Below are 22,432 nucleotides of genomic sequence, written 5' to 3'. Positions count from 1 at the left end.
GGTAGGTTTTTTCATTCATTGGTGAGTGGGATGCCAAGAATTGTTATTTAGATACCGGCTTTATTGTTTTATATCACTGGTGCTGTAAGCCATCCAGGATTATGGCACATAAGTTGAATAGCCATACAAGTCTCTTAAATACATAAATACATTCTGACCATGCTGAAGTGGCTTTTGGTTGTCAGTTCAACATTATTCCCAGGACGGCATTTGGGGGAAAAATGAGCATAAGAAAAACAGGAGTTAAAAACACTTCCTCCTTCTTATCACTGTAGGCCCAGGGAAAAGCTATGAAGTGCAGCAGTCATTATACTAGCTCCTGTTGATTCCTAGTCATTTCCACTAGAGGTGGTATTCAGCAGGTTCTGACCAGTTCTGGAGGACAGGTAGCAGACATTTTGAGTAGTTCGGAGAACCGGCAAATACCACCTCTGACTGGAGATTTTACAGTATCCTTCCCCTGCCACGCCCACCAAGCCACGCCCACAGAACCGGTAGTAAAAGAATTTGAATCCCACCACTGATTTCCACCTGATTTGCACATTTATTTCCTACTTTATTCATTTTATCTCTTCAAAGGGTATCTTTTAACTCAGGGTTTTAGCAATGTGCTAGGCCTTCCACATAGGCCCTAGTACTTTGCTAAAAACCTGAGTTAAAAGATATCCACACCTAAGTTATGATCCACTGATAATTAGGTTTATGGATTAGAAATGTGATCCTTTGCGCAATTGCCTGGAAGTGAGCTCCAGTGAATTTATTGACAAGTTCTTTTGAGTGCTAAGTAAGATTTAAGTAAGATTTGAAATACACATCTTTAAAAATACCATACTTTAACAATTAAAAAAAAACAAGAAATGGCTTTATCTAATTAAGATGCAAATTATCCAGCAAAGGAGTTCTACTATTTAAATTGGAAGAGTGGAACTTTTATTGTTTAAATTGCAAGAAAGGAGAAAGAATTCCATCAAACAAACTGGGGAAGTCCTTTTCCTGATTCTCTTTGATTTTTCTTCACCTGTCTTCCTAACCTGGCATCCTCTTGGTGCATTGGCTCCCATGACCCTGATTAACTTGCGATGCTAGGGGTTATCATTCCACTGGATGCCAGGATCAAGAAGATGCCTCAATTCAGTTGTAAAATTTTATTTATTTTTCACATTTTCAGAGAGGGATTTTCTGAGCAGTGCACAATAAAACTCTAAAGATTTAAAAGTTTCCTTATCACCTCATTATTTTGCTAGATCATGACGATTCCACTAGTTTACGTGGTATTTCACCATATATCATCTACTTTTTAATCTATATCTATCTATCTATCTATCTATCTATCTATCTATCTATCTATCTATCTATCTATCTATCTATCTATCTATCTATCTACCTATCTATCTATCTATCTATCCCTATCTTTCTGTCTGTGTATCTCCATTTATCATTTATTAACTTATCTATTTCTTTCTATCATCCACCCCTCCATCCATCGCTATCTCTAATCTATCTATCTATCTATCTATCTATCTATCTATCTATCTATCTATCTATCTATCTATCTATCTATCTATTTATCTATCATCTATCTATCTATTCATCTTTATCCATCTATCATATTTATTTCTATCATCTACCCATCCACCCTCCCCAGGGGTGGGATTCAAATTTTTTAACAACCAGTTCTGTGGGTGTGGCTTAGTTGGTGGGCATGGCTTGGTGGTCATGTGACTAGCTGGGCGTGGTCAACTCAACATCACTCACATCGAGACATGCATTTCCTCACCTGGCCTCTCATGACTGTGGGGATGCTGCAACAGTCGTAAGTGTGAAAAACGTTCATAAGTCACTTTTTTCAGTGCCATTGTAACTTTGAATGGTCATTCCCCACAAGCAAAGTACCAGCAAAGGAGGAAAAAAAAACTCCAGAGACATTCCTGAGAGAGGAAGTCTAGTCCTACCAAGAATGTAATAAGGGTTAACAGAGAGGCAGTTTCTGTAAGCAACACCAGAATGTCTCCTTCCTGCCTTCCTTACAGGATTAGGCCAGTAATTTCTTCTAACAACCGGTTCTCCAAACTGCTTAGAATGTTAACAACCAGTTCTAGCGAATAGGTGCGAACTGGTAGAATCCCACCCCTGACCCTCCCTCCCTCTCTCTCTCATTTATTAACATCTATTTCTTTCTATCATCCATCCATCTATTAAAAACAAGCATTGAAATACAAACTGTACAAGTAGATAGGCAGTTTGTATCTATTTCTGTTTTAGAAGATATCCCAGCCCTGCAAGTGTCATATTGCACTTGCTTTTCAACACAACAGTGTTTGAGTTAAACACACAGAATACCTACAGCCCGGCTGACGCCTTATAGACCTCTATTCGTCTACTGAAATCTAACACCGGTTTTCTTTTCCTCTGTGATTAATGAGCAGGATGACAAATACTGGGCAAGACGTAGAAAGAACAACATGGCTGCCAAGCGATCCAGAGATGCCCGAAGGCTGAAGGAAAACCAGATTGCTATTCGTGCCTCGTTCCTTGAAAAGGAGAATACGGCCCTGCGCCAGGAGGTGGCTGACCTACGGAAAGAATTGGGCAAATGCAAGAACGTGCTTGTCAAGTATGAAGCCCGGCATGGTCCTCTCTAAATGGCCTCCTACCCTCCCTCCCATCCACCCCCACCCCCATTTCTTTTCTTCCCATCTACTTTTTATTTTTTTTTTAATTTTATTTTGTAGTTTGGCATTTAAATAGATGGGACAGTGTGTTTCCTGTTTGATAGCACCTCACCCAAACCAACTTTTCAGTCATGGGCACTTTAACAGAAAGCAGAACCAGAACCAGTGTACAACCTCTGTGTATGCATGTGCGTGTGTGCGTGTGCACACCCGTGCAGGTATGCTTGTGAATAAGTGTGCATGTCTGCCTTGGCTCCTGTGTTTTTATGAAACCCTCTTTGTAGGGTTGGGTTGGCTGAGACTGGCCATAATAAACTTTTTATGGAATACATGCATCTAGATATGTATGTATATATTTTCCAGTGCTGCTTAAACTGTATTTTTGTCTTATCCTATCCCATTCTTTTGATTTAACTTGGGAAAGAAAATGAAAGAAAAGCACCCTGGTAATGAGAAAGAACAAGAGAAAGAAGAAAAAGCTGTTTTTGCTTTGTTATTTCAATAAGGCACATCAGGCAGTGTAAACTTACTGATAATTATGCACAATTGATATTCATGCTATACTGCAGAGATACTAATTTATAGATTCGCCTTTTTATTTTGTTTCGGTTTTCATTTACTGTATGTTTTTACATTTTGGTAAATAAAATAGATCTTCAGATTCATTATGTATTCTATATCCTCCTTGTACAGAAATAAGGGATAGCTAACTTTCCTTTCATTGCTTTAAAATTATAAATAGACCGCATCCCCTAGGCATAATCAGTAATTCTCTTGTACAGATTAAAATATTTCTCGTGGGCATTGGATGACTTTGGTACCCTAATACTGTTTTAGTGCGCTTTTTTCCTAAAACATTAAAGATTTCTTCATAGTTTGCCTAAAAATGACCCCTAACCAGACAAGCAAAAACATGTTCATCAGATGTCTGTACAGTATCCATGCATACTGTACGGATAAGGCCAAAGCATATTCCTGCCTTAGGTGAATTAAATTTTTGCTTCTTCCATCCCTCCTCCCCTTTTTCTGTGATGGGCAGGGCACAACACTAAATTATACAGGTGTGCAAAAACACTTAAGGTTAACAGACTCCAACTCTGAAATGCTTGTTTCAATCTTATCAAGAACTGAGCAGGTTAACTTTATCTTTCATCTGATTTATTTTATACTTTGCGACCAGCAAGTGGAAATCTAAAAGCTGTCAGTTAAATTTTTGGGAAATTCAGGGTGTCAATTCAGCTAATGACCTGCTAAGCTGCTTCTGCAAATCTTTCTCCAATCTGCTCAGTTCACAGGGCTTTTGAATTTGGCCATTGGGAGAGAGCTTGTCTGCTTTTGATGGTCAAGCTGCTCTTGTTAACATCTGCTGCTTTTTGTACAGATCCTAGTCCTTGCCCTTAACCAATCTGCGATTGGCATAACTGAAGGAGTTTGGATCAATCCACTATTGGGGTCAAGTGATGCTTGCCTTTGGCCCATCACCCAAAGAGTCCAGTGTTGTCCTTGGTGTGTAGAAGTGATGCTGATTGCCATGCTTGGTCAGGATGAAACTCTATACAAAAATCAAGATAGTTCACTGACCAGAGAACTGGAAACCAAAATAAAAAAAGGCCTACATTACACTCTCTTTGGAGTTTGAGTAGACTTGTATTTTTTATTTCCACTGATGTTCAATTTCTGAAATTCTTGTCCCAAAGGTGCTTTTTCCAAAGGCAACTGGACTTTCTTTGTTTTCCCTTGAAGACATTTTCCCTTCTTATCCAAGAAACTTCTTCAGATCTTAAGAACTGAACAGAACTGAAGAAGCTTCTTGGATGAGAAGCAAAATGTCTTCAAGGAAAAAAACCAGGAAAGCCCAGTTGCCTTTGGAAAAAACACTTTTGGGTCAATCATGACCTGGATGACTAAGAAGCTCCCTTAGACATTCTGAAATACTTATTTCTTAGGAAAGACTTTGAATTCAGCTTTTTAGTCTACTGTGTGCAATATCATTTCCATAGATTTCCCACCTGCTGGGTTTTTCTTCTTTTCCCCCTCAAATGGCTTTGATTCAGTTAGAAGTCACATTTGCAGGGTTTTTTTTTTTTTTTTGCCTTGGCATGCTGCTGTGATTGTATGATGAGCTGATTGTTTTCAAAGATTCTCCTGTTTTTTCTCCAGCTATGATTTGTTTCTAAACTTATGCTATATTATATAAAGTATTTTTGGAGGGTGGGGAGGAAATGAATGTAAGAGATGCAGATATATATATTGAAAAGTGTTGTTGTTGTCATACTATGGTTAATTCAGTTCTTTTAAATGTTTCCTGAAGACCAAAAGAAATTGATTATTATAAAATGTATAAAATTTATACGGAATCTTTAGAGTGTGCTTTTTTTCCTGTACAGTATTTTTCAAGGACAAATGTTGATTCTGTATTTTGGGAAAAAGAATAAGATAGATATATATCATATGTTTTAGCAAAGAGAGGGTTAAAAAAACTAGATTATTTCACTTTAATGACAAAAATATATCTCTTTATATATTCATGAATATTGAATACCGAAGAAATGCTTTTAGGGCTTTTTTAAAAAATGATGATATTGTACGGTTGCCACTGGCACATCAACATAGTTTTGTGTTTTCAGTTAGAGAGTGATCCATGTCACTGGGCTCAGTTGCTTCCTTCTGGAAGGATCCCATTGGGTGCAATAGAAGGCTCTCTTTTTCTTAGTGTACCCCACTTTAGCAACTGTCCCTATATGAAAAGGCTTATGCACACCCCCCTTTCCACATAAAGGCCTGTAGAATTTCTTCCAACCTCATGTAAACTTCCATGCAAAAGGGGCTGGGGCCTCATAGAGATAGGCAGGACTCTAGAATGTTTTCTGCATGTCTGCTGCAGTCTTTTCAAATTTCTCCTGAGCAAATACAGCTCAGCTGTTCTTTTAAAAAATGCAATTAATTGGTTGGACAAAAGTGACATCTGTCACCGGGGTGCAGATACATTGGGGATTGGGCAGCATGAATAATAATAATGCTCACAGAGCTTACATCAATCCTTTTTGAGATTTCTATCCCGTGGTGAGGTTTTGTATCCACGGTTAAAGTTTTGGATACGTATAATTCTTGCAGATTGAAGCAGGTTTCTTTGAAAAGACAGCTGAGAAGGCTGGCGTGTCTGCCCAGACCTCTCCCAATGCACAGCTTAACAGAACTAAAACAGAAGCCCTATTTTTCAACTCAGTACAGGTAAGAGAGAGAGCAGGTAAGCTCTCTGCTTCAGGTACCTCCCCAAATATTGGACTTCTAGTTGCATTGGACTGTAGCATCCACAATTCCCAGCCAGCTGCAGCTCTTTTAGGTGATTAGCAGTGTAGCTCTGTGTACTTCTCCAGGTTTAGAAAGGGAGTTTGATTTGGGGGGACCATTTAGAAGCAGTAAGAATTATTTCGCACGTTAGACAAGAGGCCAGGTTAGTTGCTCCTTTCCTACCCTGGTATCCTGTTTGACACACTTGTCCCAACTGAATTCCTCTTATGCCAATTTTGGTGCCCACAGTTTTCTGTAAGGCAGTCTTTCTGCTTGTGGAACCACATAGCTTCTCGTGGTTTACTCTTACACATGTTGGCTAATGCTGACCAACAAGTCCAACAACTTCTAGACAGCACAGATTCCACACTCTGTCTTCATGCTTACTGCTTTCTCATGTTAACCCTGAGCTACAAATATTCTCCTTTATTATTACTACTTTCCTTCTGGCATCTTCTAGAGGTCCGTTGTTTCAATTTTCTTGCACAGTCTCATTCTCTCACTGGTTGAATACAAGAATGAGCAAAGCCATGTGACTTACTTGAGCCATACTTGGCTTTCATTATACTTGAAGTGGTGCTTTTTTGAATTGGGGAATTACAGGAAAGGTAGGGAAAGGTATTTTTTAATTACGGTGCCACATGTCTTTCTAGATCACTTTTTTCAACGAATTACAGTGCCATATATCTTTCTAGATCACTTTTTTCACCAAAGCAAGTGCATTTCTGTTACACAAGATTACATTATATTAAAAGTAATTTAAACAAAAGTTTTGGACAATTACAAAGAAATGTTGCCATTCTTAGAGGACTTTCTGGAAAGATTGAAAATATATCTCAGTATCCTAAATACTTTAATAGATTTTTTGGACAATTATTTCAGCTTTGAGTAATCGTCTTTAGGGGATAAACAATCCTCTACTGGCCAGTAAATATTTCTTTCTAAAAGTTTGTGTGTTGTGAAAGTAAAAATAAATATTAAGATAATAATTTTCACTGAGTGTAAAACAAGCCTAGTTTAAGAAGTTGTGAACAGAGACTCTGTTCATTTCCCCCAAATCCCAAATATTTTAATGGTCTAACTCATCATTTTGTCTTGTCTGGAGGTGCCAGTATGGAAAATCAAATTAACAAAGATGTTTTGCAGGCTAGACAGTTTTAAGTCAATTATGGATATGGTGACATTAAAGAAATATAATTTCACAAATTGTTTTGAGATGTAAAGATGTGGATACAGAGCTGTTAATATTAGAAATACCAGTTACTTTATCATTGTAGGATCACTTAATTTCCAGACAGGACAACCCTATCGAATTATAGAAGCCATTGTCAAATTATGCAGTGGCTTCTGTGAATAATCCATAGTTACACACAATACACCACCTTGAACACACAACAAAGCAACCAGATGCCCACACTTGATCTGCTCTCCAAACACGCTTTTGTTTGCTTCCAATTTTGATCTTCAACTTGGCCTGCTAGTTTATTCAGTTTTATCATGTGAATCTGTACAGGTAAATGGTAAGCTTCTCTCAAAAGAACAAACAGAGAAACTAGTTAAGAAACACCATAAATGAGGACAGCTGAGTAGGTCAGCTGTGACTTGAACACAGGGCAAATGAGGATGGATTCTCCAGAGATGGGCAGAATCTAGAGCAAGGCCAACAGCGACCACTGATCAGAACTGAAACCTGAGAGCTGCCTGCACATTTCAGATTACATAGCTAGATCTATATTGGCTTGTGAATCAAGCTGCCATTGGAATAAGAGATGTCTTCTTCCAAATCCTATCTGCCAGCCTCTCCCAACTGGGAGAGGAATATATTCCCCAAATGTGATGGGAATATATTGCTCATACTTTGAACCAGCCCAAAGCCATGCCAGCTAGCAAGTCCGTAGTACCCCTAATATTTCTGGAAGGCACCTGCTTAAGGACTGATGGTTACCTGCACCAAGAAGCCAGTGTAAATTCTGGCAAAGTGTTTGCAAGAAACATTCCTGATCTCTCAGTAAATGATTACCCGAACCAACCATTTCATCCATTATGAAACTTGCAGATAACTGTCGCCCTCCAGATGTCTTGCAGATGTTGCATACCCATCAGCCTCAGCCAGTATGGCAAAGAGTTGGCTAAAACAGGAAGGCCACAGCTTTTCCATCCTCTGGTATTGTTAGGAACGTACGTCATCTTTAAATGTGGTCTGTTATTTCAGTGCTGCATTGATTTAAGACTGCACATTATTTGCTAGAGTGAGATGTAAATTAGGCTACAATTGTATATGCTCTAGTATTTTTGCACACAGTGGGCTTACTTCTGAGTAAGGTTTTGGTAAGTTATCAATGAATTAAACTTAGCCTTATCTTTTGAGTTAACTGGTCCCCTGGCCTTTATTCTTGCTTCAAAAATTGTATGTGCGTGGTATGTGTGCATGTATGCACACTTGCATTAGCATGTGTGTTTGAGAAAAAGCAAGAATGAGCTTTTGGTATTTTTGATTTATTTGGAAAAATGTTCCACCTTTTTTTCCTCTCTCAAGTGATCAACCGTTGTATTTCTGGCAGCCTTGTAGGAGAGCTCTGTTCACAAGAGTTTAACAAACAAGATCAAATTAAATGTACGTCATGACATGAATTGTGTTCTGTATGTTTTTCAGCCCAAATCTTTCTGTTATTCTTTAACGTTTAATAAAAACATTTAAATTTTTTCTTTGTCTGAGGTTGTGTTTGTCTTTCTTGCCTTAGGACAATAAAAAAGACAATAACTTCTTAAGAGGTCTTTAGATTCCAAAGTTGAGGCAGGATTCTGAAGGTTAGTTAGACCACAACTGCTGTTATGAGTCTTTATAAAGAATTTGTGACTCTGCTTTACAACAGTGCAAATTCTTGCATTGGGTATTTATATTTTTAATTCCACACCTAGTTGAAATTAATTTGGAATTAGCGCAGACACTTTTTCCCAAGCTTGCTGGGAATGAAATATGATTGTTCCATGCACAGCCCCTTAAATAGTCTGAAGCCCCAAGACAAATCAGGAATGTGTTTGTAGTTCTAGTGCAGGGGTCTCCAAATGTGGCAACTTTAAGATTTGTAGACTTCAACTCCCAGAACTCCCCAGCCAGCCATACTGGGTGGGGAATCCTGCGAGTTGAAGTCCGCAAGTCTTAAAATGGCCAAGTTTGGAGATTTGGAGATCCCTATTTGAGAAGTTTGAATGCCAAAGAATCATCTGACATCTCCAGATAGAGTTGGGAAGCTCCTCTTAAGAACTACTGCTGTACATTATAGACAGCCCTGGACTGGATGGTTTAGGCACTGAAGAAGATCATCTCAAACGGAGAGAGAGAGACAGTAAACTCCTCTTCATACTTTTCTATATGGACCCTGAAGAGTAGCTCCCTTCCTCCTTTAAACCTTCACTTAATGCATGGAGGGTGGAAATACTGGACCAGTGACTGCTTGAAAATTGGAAGAGAAAAGTTGTGTTCTGCGTTGCACCATGAAAAAGCATTTGAAGTATGTAGACAGTGCTTTGTCAAGTTTGAAAAACATGGATGTAGACAGGGTATTGGGTTATGAAAAAGTAAATCAGGGTCTCCCTTCTTCCTATATGAGGTGATAGATCTTCAGCTCCTTCCTGAAAAGGACACAGTTTTTCCAATCTTTTGGTCTTCTGTCTCATCTTCATTGCCCGTTTTCTGGAGTTCCCCTGGGACCCCACATCAGGAAAAAGAGAGGCCCAAGAGTCTGAAGGACGAAAGAAATTGAAGCTATGCCCTTCTCCTTTGAGAAAAAGTAAAACCCCACCTTTACAGTATGATAGCAACTAATTTGCACAACATACTAATCAATGATAACCCCTCAAATCCTAAACTTAAGCTGACTAATCTTAATAGATTGTGCAATCAATACATATTTAATTTGCCTGCTTAAGTGTGTTGTGTGAATACAGCCAGAAGGAGATAATGGCTGAGCAAATCCAGATTTCATAACGTATTCTTTAGCTTAAAGATATGGATCTTTCCAATAACATCTGGGTCCTTGCAATATGCAACTTTAGCCATCATAATTCCTCTAAAGAAACTTGGGAACTAAAGTTTGGAAGCAGGCTGAGAATTTTTCATTAGAGTTTCCTCAGTGGTGGGATTCAAATTTTTTTACTAACGGTTCTATAGACGTGGCTTGGTGGGCGTCGTGTGGCTTGGTGGACGTGGCAGGGGAAGGATACTGCACAATCTCCATTCCCTCCCCACACCTGGGAGAAGGTTACTGCAAAATCCCCATTCCCTTCCCACCCCACTAACCTGCTTTCCAGCTCCATTCTCCTGTGCAGGTCAACCAAAGAAGACCCAGCCGATCAGCTGGGACTTGGGAGGCAGAGAATAGGTGGGGGCAGGGCCAGTCAGAGGTGGTATTTGCCGGTTCTCCGAACTACTCAAAATTTCCATTACTAGTTCTCCAGAACTGGTCAGAACCTGCTGAATGCCACCTCTGGGTTTCCTCTTAGTTCCCATGTCCTTGCAATCTCTATTTCCCCCAAATGAATAAAACCGTTTAAGAGGGAGGAAAAGTTTCAAAAGATCCTTTGTTCTCTACCAGGCTCGACAAAAAATAAAAATCCAAACCAATCAAAATGTAGTAAAAATTCTGCAACTCTGCATTCCTAAGAAGACAATAGCAGAAATCAGCAAGATACACCAGAATAGACCAAGGATGACAGTTCCATGGTCTCTTCTGCAGAGGTCTTGGGACTACTAGCTGTCCAAGAGGTCTGGAAGTTGTGATTCCCAACCAGAGGTGGTATTCAGCAGGTTGTGACCAGTTCTGGAGAACCGGTAGCGGAAATTTTGAGTAGTTCAGAGAACCGGCAAATACCACCTCTGACTGGCCCCACCCCCACCTATTCTCTGCCTCCCGAGTCCCAGCTGATCGGCTGGGTCTTCTTTTGTTGCCCTGCAAAGGAGGATGGAGCTGGAAAGCAGGTTAGTGGGATTTTGCAGTACCCTTGCCCTGCCATGCCCACCAAGCAATGCCCACAGAACCGGTTAGTAAAAAAAAATTGAATCCCACCATTGTTCCCAACCTAGTTTCAGGGCATTGAGCTGGAAAAGGCTGAGCTAGACAAAATTGCCAACGTTGGGGAAATTTAATTTAAAATATACTTACTCACCTATTAGCCCATACAAATACATGATTCTCCCCTCATTACAGCTCCACAATAACAGGTTCATCTTGAAACAAGAAAACAACTCACCTGAGGTTATGCTTCTTTATTCGTATTTAAATCCGGGAATATGAAATGACATAATCAGGGGAATCTAAGTCAGTAGTAATTTAGAGACTGGAAATAAGAGCTGTGCAATTATTAAAAAGAAAGGACAGGTTGTTTTAAGAGCAATTGCAAGGTGTAGATCATTTTCATCACCATTTAACTATATTGAGAAGGAGCTAAAAGAATTTGCAGAGGTGTCAGGACTATTAGTTAATTTTCACAAATCACATTTCATGTTTTTTTTTCATGCACACTCAAAAATTCGAAAGAAATTTTCTGCTCTTTTAGGGATTCCAATAGTGTATACATCCTCAAAATATTTAAGCATCACTAAATATGTTAATGATTTTTTATTAACAATTTTATGTCAATATGGAAGAAATTAAATAGGGAAATGAAAAGCTAGGCTTCAAAACATTTTAACATTTTAGGGTGACTTGCAAAGGTAAAAATGAAAATCTTTACACAGCTCAACTTTCCATTTCGATGCCTGTTACTGGAAATTTCAGGACAGGTTTGAAGGCATGGGTAATAAATAAATAATACCTTCTGTTTTAATGAAAAAAATGAGAATAAATAAAAGGATTTTATATAGACCTCAGAAACAGAGAGGGTGCTTAATCTGATAATATACTATTAAGTGGTACAATTAGGGTATATGACTCAATTTATTATGGAAAACTCTCCTAAACAATGTTCCAAATTGAAACCATATTAAGGCCAACCCAAAATACTTTTCTAGAATAAAAAAGATTGTAAATGTTTTCATTAAAGGAATGCTTTCAAATTTGAAAGTAAAGACATAGCTGCCAGGGTTCCAAGTAATACACCCATAGCAAACAAAACTCCGAGGCAGGTAGATTCCTCAAAGAATAGCTTTATTGGACATATCATACTGGCACAGATCTGGTGAAAACCAACTGAATGTTCCCGTGGTTTTCACCTAATTAAAAGTAAAATTTCCCCCCTTCCCTAAACAAACAGTCACATAGTCCAATCAAGGTGTCGTCAGGTTGCCTGGTAACTTCACTCCTCCTCTCTCTAGTCACCCTGTGGGAATGTCCTTGATTCCCAGGAGAAAGTATTTTGTTTTGGCTACAAGCCCAAGCAATCTCTATTCCCCACTCCCTATCCCTCAGCTCCAGTGTGGCAACACTGAAGGTTCAAAATACCTTCAGCCAGGCCAGCTTCAGGGTTGACAGTAGCTTTGATAAAGGATATTTCTCCTTTAACTTCTTTAATAACATACAGAACAGAATAATTATTAAAGTTTGGTTAAAATTATTTTTGCATTTTTGAGAAAATATAGACTAAAATATGTTTATAGTAATGGGAATCTCACACTAAAGATCAACCATAGAGCAATGAATAGGTGATATTAATTCAAATCTCTTTGGAACAATAGAAACATTGGAGGTTCAGCAACATAATCTTATACTAGTTTGTGCTGGTCATTATACTAGTTTTTGCTGGTCATTATACTAGTTTGTGCTGGTCATGCAATAAAAACTATATCCTTTTGGGACATATTTTTTTGGGGGAGGTAAGTTACACCACCAAAGAACTACCGTGTTTCTCATATAATAAGGCCGGGTCTTATTTTTTTTTTGAGCCCCGAAAAAATGGCTAGGCCGTCTTTTTGGGGTAACTTAATTTTTCCCCCCCGTGCATCTTTGGGCGGGCGGGTGGCGATGGCTTGGATGTTGACCTCAGCGTTGGTGGGGCACTTCGTATCGGGGTCAACGCAGGCAGCACCATATCCGGGTGTGCAACAAAAGTACTTCCAAACGGCAAGCCCCCCCCCCCACCATTCCCCCCATTTTGCATGTTTTTATATAGGCCTTAATTTGAGGGGAGGGGCTTAATTTCATTTCATGCCTATAAAACATGCTGGGACTTCCTATTGGGGGAGGCCGTATTGTTGGAGAAACAGGGTAGATGCTCCCTAGAGTATTTGCTGGACCAAATCTCAAGCTTAAAAATACTTTATTATCTAATTTTAGCAGCCAAAACAACTGTGCAACATTGGAAAATTCTAGATAGAATACAATTGAGATGTGGATTAACTAGGCCACTTCAATTGCTCCCTATGGGGGGAAAAAACATAGGCAATCTTGATATAATGAGACAGCACAAGCAGGGACCACAATTTTATCAAATCTGGAGGAATTTTCTTAATAGCAATAGACATAATATGGTATACATTACATATATATGGGAAAGGGACATGTACCATACCTGTCTCTTTATTTACATTGCAATAAATCTTTTGTATCTTCTGTCTTTTTTCCCTCTGCATAGGCATCATGCGTTTCTGTTAATCTACTTATCAAATTGTAATTGTACATCATAGTTCAGTAAAAACAATGGGGAAAAAAAACACCTCCATTTCTTCTGCACACAATCACTCTGGATTGACTTACCCATATCTCACCCTCTTCCTTCCAAGCTGGGCCCAACTCAAATCAAATCCACCTTCAAGCCTGGATCCAGATATCTGAGTTAATTCATTTTCCCCGCAAAGGTTTGCTTTGAAGTAATGTTATCTGCAGCATTCTTTCTTTACCCTTCAGCCATTAAAGGTTACCAGAGTCTTTTGATAGACAGGAACAGTGCATATAAATGACACCGCTTCATATCTTTTCCTTATTTGGTTTGTAAGTCATTTGGAGTGAAGACCCTAAAGAGTTGTTGGTATTTTTCTAAAGCTTTTGAGGCTGTACTTTCAGGACCAATATTTGAAAAAAGTTACACCAGGTGATTCATCCAGTGTTTTTCATAACACAGACCAACCTTGTAATCTTAATAAAAGCAAAACAAAGAAACAACCACCCCCCCCCCAATAGCATGTCTGTTGGGAAGGCAACGGTGTGACAATTGACACTTCTCTTTGTACCTGACAAGCTATCTTGTTTTTTTACGCTTAAAGAAATAATAACTGAACTCCAGGGAAGCTGCCAGGCAAGATGTTAGTTAGCTTCAAGCATCACCTGTCTTTCTAAGTATCCCCCTGGCCAGAAATGATTCCATAAGTTTAGGAAACAAAAATGAAGTTCAATGCTTTGGAAAGAAAGGGAGCCCTTGGCCAACCTGAATGTGCTTTGCAATTCTGCCAGACGGAAGACAATTCAAGCAACATTCTGATTGAATGCTTGAAACTATTTTATGATGGACACACCTTCCTCACAACCATTTGATGAAACATGCAACTATCCATGTGGGGAGAGAAAACCAGAAGGTAAAGGGATTAAACCAAACCACATGTTCTTTCCTTGATATTCTAGGTAAAGGTTCCCCTCGCACATATGTGCTAGTCGTTTCCGGTTCTCTGTTACAAACTGAAGAGCCAGAGCTGTCCAAAGACATCTCCATGGTCATGTGGCTGGCATGACTAAATGCCGAAGGCACACAGAACGCTGCAACCTTCCCACCAAAGTAGTCCCTATTTTTCTACTTACATTTTTACATGCTTTCAAACTGCTAGGTTGGCAGAAGCTGGGACAAGTAACGGGAGCTCATTCTGTTACGCCGTGCTAGGGATTCGAACCGCTGGACTGCCAACCTTTCTGATCGACAAGCTCAGCATCTTAGCCACTGAGCCACCGTTAGGTTACCATAATTTGGGAGGGATATGTGTTTTTACAGTGGAGAATTTTAATGATTCAACTCCTACCCATCCACAATTTCTCCAAAATGATTCGAGCTGTAGCGTAGTCTGAAAATACAGGTTCTCTTTCTCGTCCTAGCTTTAAGGTAGCCTTGTCCGAGGGTGGGTCCCAACTCCTAGATTCTCTGCAATGGCCAGGCTGGTTGGGGAGGGCTGGAAAAAGAGGCTTACTCATCTGACAAGCCACGACACTCAGGAATACTGTTTTTAAGAGCCATGGTGGCGTAGTGGTTAGAGTGCAGAATTGCAGGCTAATTCTACCGACTGTCAGCAGTTCGATCCTGACTGGCTCAAGGTTGATTCAATCTTCCATCCTTCCGAAATCGGTGAAAAGAGAATCCAGATTGTGGGGGTGGGGGTGATGCTCTGTAAACCCCTTAGGGCTGTAAAGCGCTATAAAACAGTATATAAATCTAAGTGCTACTGCTGTGTAAAGAATTTGTATTTCTAACAAGAATCCTTGAATGTTAACATCATAGTGCTTTTCACATGATGGGTTAACTCCTGTGGAATTCACATTCTCAGAACTGAGGGAGAAGTGCTTTTTTGGGGGAGTGCTTTCTTTCTAGAACAGACATAGTCTTCAGCCATATTACAGGAAATTAATATAAGATGAAAGGGTCAAGATGAGACTGACCAACCACACTGATCATAAAAGAATCAAGAATTACGGCTTTAAAAGAGATCCTAGCTCACCTCTAAAGCTCAACAGAATACAAAATTCAGTCCCTATTTCTCTTATAAATGCCCCAAACTCCCCAAAAGTAAAAATGGACCTTGCTCAGAATCCTACTAAGATGCTTCCTGTTCATCTTCTAATAATGAAATGAGCTTCTCTCTTTCTCTCTTGGAATGTTGATGGACTAAAAATGGAAAAGTTATTATTAGCAAAGGGCGTGGGGATGGATTTGCATATTATTAGACACGAGTTGTCATCACCTTAAGTAGAGATTGTTCTTGTATGCTTTTGTACACCTTCCCGATGGAACATCCTGATCAAGGGTTCACCTAAGACCAAGGTCTTGGAGTTACCATAACGGCATAAGGAGAAAGTCAAAACATCCTAGCAAAAAATCCTAACATTGAGGTTGAGCTTTAATGCCACCTAGTGGTATTGCATCCAAACATGTAAAAACTAGGCATCAGGAAGCAAGCCATGTTAGAACATTGGACTTTTAATAGGAATCTAATTTCAGGATCAGAGGTGGGATTCAGCAGGTTCTGACCAGTTCTGGAGAACCGGTAGCAGAAATTTTGAGTAGTTTGGAGAACCAGCAAATACCACCTCTGACTGGCCCTGCCCCATCTATTCTCTGCCTCCTAAGTTCCAGCTGATCAGCTGGGTCTTCTTTTGTTGCTCTGAACAGGAGACCGGAGCTGGAAAGCAGGTTAGTGGGGTGGGGAATGAATGGGATTTTGCAGTAACCTTCCCCTGCCATGCCACCAAGTCATGCCCACAGAACCGGTAGTAAAAAAATTTGAATCCCATCACTGCTCGGGATTAATAGGGTATTGGCATGCATAACTTGCACATCCCTAGTTTTAAGTTGCTTCCTGAGGTGACCATTTTCACACAGAAACAGTTTCCTGATCTTCTGGAGGACTTCAATGTCACCACTGCTGTCAATGAGATTCATCAATGCAGGTCGTCCTTGACTGACAGCAATTTGCTTAGTGACTGTTCCAAGTTACAACGGCACTAAAAAAAGAGTAACTTACAGTCGTTGCAACATCCCCATGGTCACATGATCAAAATTCAGATGCTCATATTTATGACGGTCGCGGTGGTCTCAGGGAAATGTGATCCTCTTTTGCAATCTTCTGGCAAGCAAAGTTCAATGGGGAAGCCAGATTCACTTAACAACCACGTTCCTAACTTAACCGCTACAGCAGTGACTCACTGAACAACTGTGGCAAGGAAGGTCGTAAAATGAGGCAAAACTCACTTAGCAACTGTCCTCTTAGCAAAAGAAATGGGCTCAATTGTCATTGTAAGTCGAGGAACTGCTTGTATATTTAAAAAAAAAACACCACTACCATGGGCCTGGCTCAAAATCAGACACTACCCAGTGAAGGAACTTGTCAGCTAGCTTGAAGACCTTCTCCACATTACTGTCGAACCCAGTTTGGTGTTCCAAGAACATCCAGCAAGATGCAGTGATGATAACTCTTGGTTTACATGGCATGCATGGGAAGTAGATTCTTGACAGAAGACTGATGGAGGTCCCACTGGGAAAGTAGAAACAAAGGCTTAATATTTAGAATCTTAAAATAATATAACACAAGCCATCCATGAATAGAGGCCTAATTAATCTCTAGAGCTTTTTGTGTAAAAGTTGCTTTGTATAATTTATGTGCATACAGTTTGTGGCTCTCAAGCCTGTCCTGAATTTCTCCACCAGATTTCCAAAGGAATAAGTTAAACATTTTTATCTTGTTTGGGATCTGTTGAGCATGATTTCTGACCTAAGTAAAGTTCTTCAGTCATTTGTCTGACACCTTCCTAACACCAGCTTTATTTATGGCAAGAACCTGGAAGTCTTGGGTCATATCATGCAATAGGGCAGTGCCACTGCAGAGTCATCCTTGGCAAGTCACAAATAAGAAAATATTATTGCACTCGTAGCCTGTTACAGCACTTGGTCAGAGACTGAGAAATGGGCTTTGGAACTGGCCTGGCCTGGTTCCCCTCCTCTCCCCAGAACATTGGGATTCACTCTATTTGTCACAGAGGATAGTCAAAACAACATGGCAATCTAAGTGTTTCTCTTTGTCTTTAAAAGAAACAAAAAAGCATATTTACAACCTAGGAAGGGTGCCCTGCCCTAAAGTGAGTCATTAAAAAATGTACCCAGGCTTTCCAGTTTAAGGTTGATAGGTGGCAGTGAAGAGATGAAGAAATCTGAAACCATCTAACAGCCACCTAGATTTTTACAGCCCAGATCTTGTCCCCCATAAAGATATCAGGATCTGTTCTGCAAACCATGATGTTGAGACCTAACAATTTGCTGAATTTTACTATCACAGTACCCAAAGTTCCTGCCATTTCCTCATAGCCAGTTGACAGCTTCAATAGCAATAGCACTTAGACTTATATACCGCTTCACAGTGCTTTGCAGCCCTCTCTAAGCAATTTACAGAGTCAGCGTATTGCCCCCAACAATCTGGGTCCTCATTTTACCCACCTCAGAAGGATGCAAGGCTGAGTCAACCCTGAGCCTGGTGAGAATCGAACTGCTGGCAAGAATTAGCCTGTAAGACTGCATTCTAATCCCTGTGCCACCATGGCTCTTCAACCTCATTTGAGTTATAAATAAATACTCCCTGAGTTGAAGACAACTCCAGGTGACTTCAGGTACATGACTATCTTGCTCTTGGCAATGCTATGGAAGGAGTTTTTATTTATTTATTTCTTTATTTTATTTATTTTGTCAAGCGATTACAAGATAACAGGTATAAGTATAACGTAGTTATGAATACATGAAATGGGTACATATAAGAAAAATAAAAAGAAACAATAGGACAGGGACGGTAGGCACGTTGGTGAGCTTATGCATGCCCCCTACAGACCTCTTAGAAACAATAGGACAGGGACGGTAGGCATGTTGGTGAGCTTATGCACGCCCCCTTAGGAAAGGGGTGAGGTCAATAGTAGACAGTCTAAGGTTAAAGTTTTTGGGGTTTGGGGAAGAAACTACAGAGTCAGGAAGAGTATTCCAGACATTGACCGCTTTGTTGCTGAACTCGTATATTCCTGCAATCAAGTTTGGTGCGGTTTACCTTGAGTTTGTATCAATTGTGTGCTCTTGTGTTGTTATGGTTGAAGCTGAAGTATTCATTGACAGGTAGGACATTGCAATGTATGATTTTATATACTATATTTAGATCAGACCCAAGGTGGCATAGTTCTAGGTTTTCTAGGTCTAGAATTTCAAGTCTGGTGGCATAAGGTATTCTGCAACTAGTAGAGGAGTGGAGAACTCTTCTTGTGAAATATTTCTGGACTTTCTCAACTGTATTAATATCAGATACGTAATGCGGGTTCCAGACTGATGAGCTGTATTCGAGTATTGGTCTAGCAAATGTTAGCAGTTGCCCTCTTACAGAATGTAGTTTAAAACCAAAGCCAAAACTCTAGACTGGTCTACAGATTGGCATTTCCTGGTGGAATTACATAGAGGGATTGAGAGGCATCTTATGTTTAGCTTTGTGAGATCAGCCAAAGTCAGCTAGGTATTGCCATTGTATTTTGTTATAAACAGCAACAAATCCACTTGAGACAGTGTCTGGTAAGAAGGAAAGTGTGGTGAAGAGAGGAAATTAAGCCTGCTTTCTTAGAAATAAACAACAGGAATCAAGCTTGTTAATGAGACCTTTCTTCACTCCCCTGTCCAACATTGCTAGCCTATACTGCCCATCATTGATTGAAACAATCAATAGTCCTCTTAAAGTCTCACTTCCCTCCTTTTCCCCTAGTGCTTTCGACCGAATTTAGTCAATCAAACCTGGAATGACTTGATTGCATATGAGCAGAGAAAGCCACCTGGCAGTAAGGGTCACTTGCAGCTTTTAAGTCAATCATCTGTTATCCCACAGGTTATTTCTCTTCCTTTTAAGGAAGGACCCTGGGTTTGGCTTCCGTTGTTTCAAATCATTATTTCCAGAGGTGGGTATTCAGCAGGTTCTGACCAGTTCTGGAGAACCGGTAGTGGAAATGTTGAGTAGTTCGGAGAACTGGCAAATCCCACCTCTGACTGGAGATTTTACAGTCTCCTTCCCCTGCCACGCCCACCAAGCCACGCCCACAGAACCGGTAGTTAAAAAAATGGAATCCCACCACTGCTTAATTGGTAAAAAGACATAACTCAGGTGTCAGTGTGAGAAGACTGAGAAGACCACTGTCTTCCAACATGGATACTAGGTCCTTTAACAATTTAGGGGTCCCAAAGCTGGGCTGGAGCCAGGGACCCAGTTGTGGAAAACAGATTGTCCATTCCGTTACCAACTTTTGCAGAAGTGGGTGGATGGATAGATGAACCAGTTTCTTGGAAAGACTGTGCCTTTAGAAAGCTTTTCAAGTCTTACAGTACAGCCTTGCTCCCTTGTCCACCATTAAAGATCCATCACAGTGGAGGGATTCAAAATGTACCACCACTGGTTCTGTGGGCGTGGCTTGGTGAGTGTGGCCAGGTGGGTGTGGCCAGGTGGGTGTGGCCAGGTGGGCATGTGACTGGGTGGGCATGGCCAACTTGATACCGCTCATGGCAAGGTGGGGCAGCACCTTGCTTTGAGTGACGCCGAGTTGGCCATGCCCACTCAGTCACATGACCGATGCTGCAGAGACAGGGCCATTGCCTACGTACATTACCTTTCCCCCTCTCTCTGCCCTTGGGCTGACAAAATAAGGAGAAGGAGGAAAAGACTTGGCCAAACTTTTTTGCCTCCTGCCCCCTGCTTCGCGTGCACACAAATGGGACAAACAACGACCATCAGCTGTTTCTTACCTTCCCCAGGGCACACCAAACACATGATTCACGCATGTGCAGATAACAGCAACACTGACCATCAGCTGTTTCTTACCTTCCCCAGGGCACACCAAACACATGATTCGCGCATGTGCAGATAACAGCAACACTGACCATCAGCTGTTTCTTACCTTCCCGGGGCACACCAAACACATGATTCGCGCATGTGCAGATAACAGCAACACTGACCATCAGCTGTTTCTTACCTTCCCGGGGCACACCAAACACATGATTCGCGCATGTGCAGATAACAGCAACACTGACCATCAGCTGTTTCTTACCTTCCCGGGCACACCAAACACATGATTCGCGCATGTGCAGATAACAGCAACACTGACCATCAGCTGTTTCTTACCTTCCCCGGGGCACACCAAACACATGATTCACGCATGTGCAGATAACAGCAACACTGACCATCAGCTGTTTCTTACCTTCCCCAGGGCACACCAAACACATGATTCACACATGTGCAGATAACAGCAACACTGACCATCAGCTGTTTCTTAGCTCAGCTAAGATGCGGCAATCCGCTCTGCCACGCGAATCAGCTGAGCTAACAAACAACAGAATATATAGGAGAGGTGAGAGGTAAGAGCGGGGCGGGTGGGCAGGGCCAGTCAAAATTTTCCCTCCTGGTTCTCTGAACCAGTCAAAATTTTCCCTACCCAGACACAAGAGCCGGTCCGAACCCTTTGAATACCACTCCGATCCATCAGCACGTTAACGAGACTTTTTGCTTAGTGGCTCCCTCATTGTGAAATGTCCTTTAACCACCATCTACTTATTCCCTTCCACCTTTAATAGAAACGAGGTTTGATTGATTGCAGGATTTTTTAATGTGGAGAGCATGTCGATGGTTGGACTCCTTTTTCCTGCAGGTTCAGGTGGTAGCATCTCAGCAGAGATGAAAAAAATACACCCTTAAACACATGTTGGAATGATGTATTTGGACCACGCAATGTCGTTATTCAAAGGGGAGGGGAGGTCAACGCCGTTGATCCTTTTCTGATAGGTAGGAAGCATCCTTCTTTCATTCAAATATTTCAAATATGGGCCCTGGTAGTAATAAACAGATGCTCTGTGCCAGCTTTCCAGAGCTCACCTCCTTGAAATGCATGATTCATTCAAAAGTGGTGAGAGTCTTTCTGAAAGTATTGCAGCTGAGGTGTCAGGAGGGCAATTTGTTTATCCATTGCTATGGCTTTATCATGAAATGCTCTCAGTGCGCTAGAAACCAGACTTGCACTTCTTCCCTCCCAATATTACACAAGGATAACTCTGCAAGACTGGATCAAGGATAGGTAGTCTGTGACTGTCTCAATGCTGCCAATTGCAATTCCCAGAATCAATAGCAATAGCACTTAGACTTATATACCGCTTCACAGTGCTTTACAGCAGGGGTCCCCAACCACCGGGCCCCGGACCGGTACCGGTCCGTGGATCATTTTGTACCGGGCCGCAAAGAATGAAAGTAGGGCCTACTTTGCTTGGGCGCCACCATCTTGTTTCGACGGCGCTTGAGAAAGTGCTTCCGGGTGAGCTTGTTGGTCGTCGGTTGGAAAGCGGCATTTGGGTGCTGAAAGAATCCTCGCGCCTTAGTTTTGCCGAAGGGGGGGGCGGCTTCGAACGAAGAGCTGTCACGATGGCGGTGGAGTCTCGCTTTACTTGGGAGGAGATTAAGAAAGAGCCCAAAAAGCCCATCGACCGCGAGAAGGTACAAAGGAGGAGTTGAAGGTGGCGGGGAGAAGTGGGGGACGGCTGGCTGGCCGGTCGCTCGACTCGCCTTGCCTTGGTCGTGCATGCTGATGCCGGTACCGGTCCGTGGATCATTTTGTACCGGACCGTGGTACAAAAAAGTTTGGGGACCACTGCTTTACAGCCCTCCCTAAGCAGTTTTCAGCAGCGGTCGCCAATTTGCCATTTCCATATTACTGCCAAACCATTTAACTTGATTATCATCAGATATTTACGCAAAATCCCTATACTTCATCTTTTTTTTAAGGTACTCT

At 41.0% G+C, this 22,432-nt stretch overlaps 1 protein-coding gene across 6 annotated transcripts in view; it reads left to right on the top strand.

The window, feature by feature from the left end:
- HLF (HLF transcription factor, PAR bZIP family member) overlaps positions 1-8,666 on the top strand; it is a 66,442-nt gene extending 57,776 nt beyond the window's left edge. For 3 of the 6 annotated variants that reach the window (XM_026688563.2, XM_087956202.1, XM_087956203.1), the window contains one exon: positions 2,427-8,666. In XM_026688563.2, coding sequence (XP_026544348.1) covers positions 2,427-2,642 — 216 coding nt within the window. In that variant the 3' untranslated portion in view covers positions 2,643-8,666. Of the gene's footprint in view, positions 1-2,423 lie in introns of all 6 variants that reach the window. The other 3 variants (XM_026688562.2, XM_087956201.1, XM_026688561.2) reach the window with 1 other exon arrangement.
- Positions 8,667-22,432: the final 13,766 nt, after the last annotated feature.

Source organism: Notechis scutatus, chromosome 2 (genome assembly GCF_049901735.1).
Source record: "Notechis scutatus isolate UNSWTSFEM ecotype Mainland chromosome 2, rNotScu1.2, whole genome shotgun sequence".
NCBI classification, from domain to species: Eukaryota; Metazoa; Chordata; class Lepidosauria; order Squamata; family Elapidae; genus Notechis; species Notechis scutatus.
This window is presented reverse-complemented; position numbering and strand designations above follow the sequence as displayed.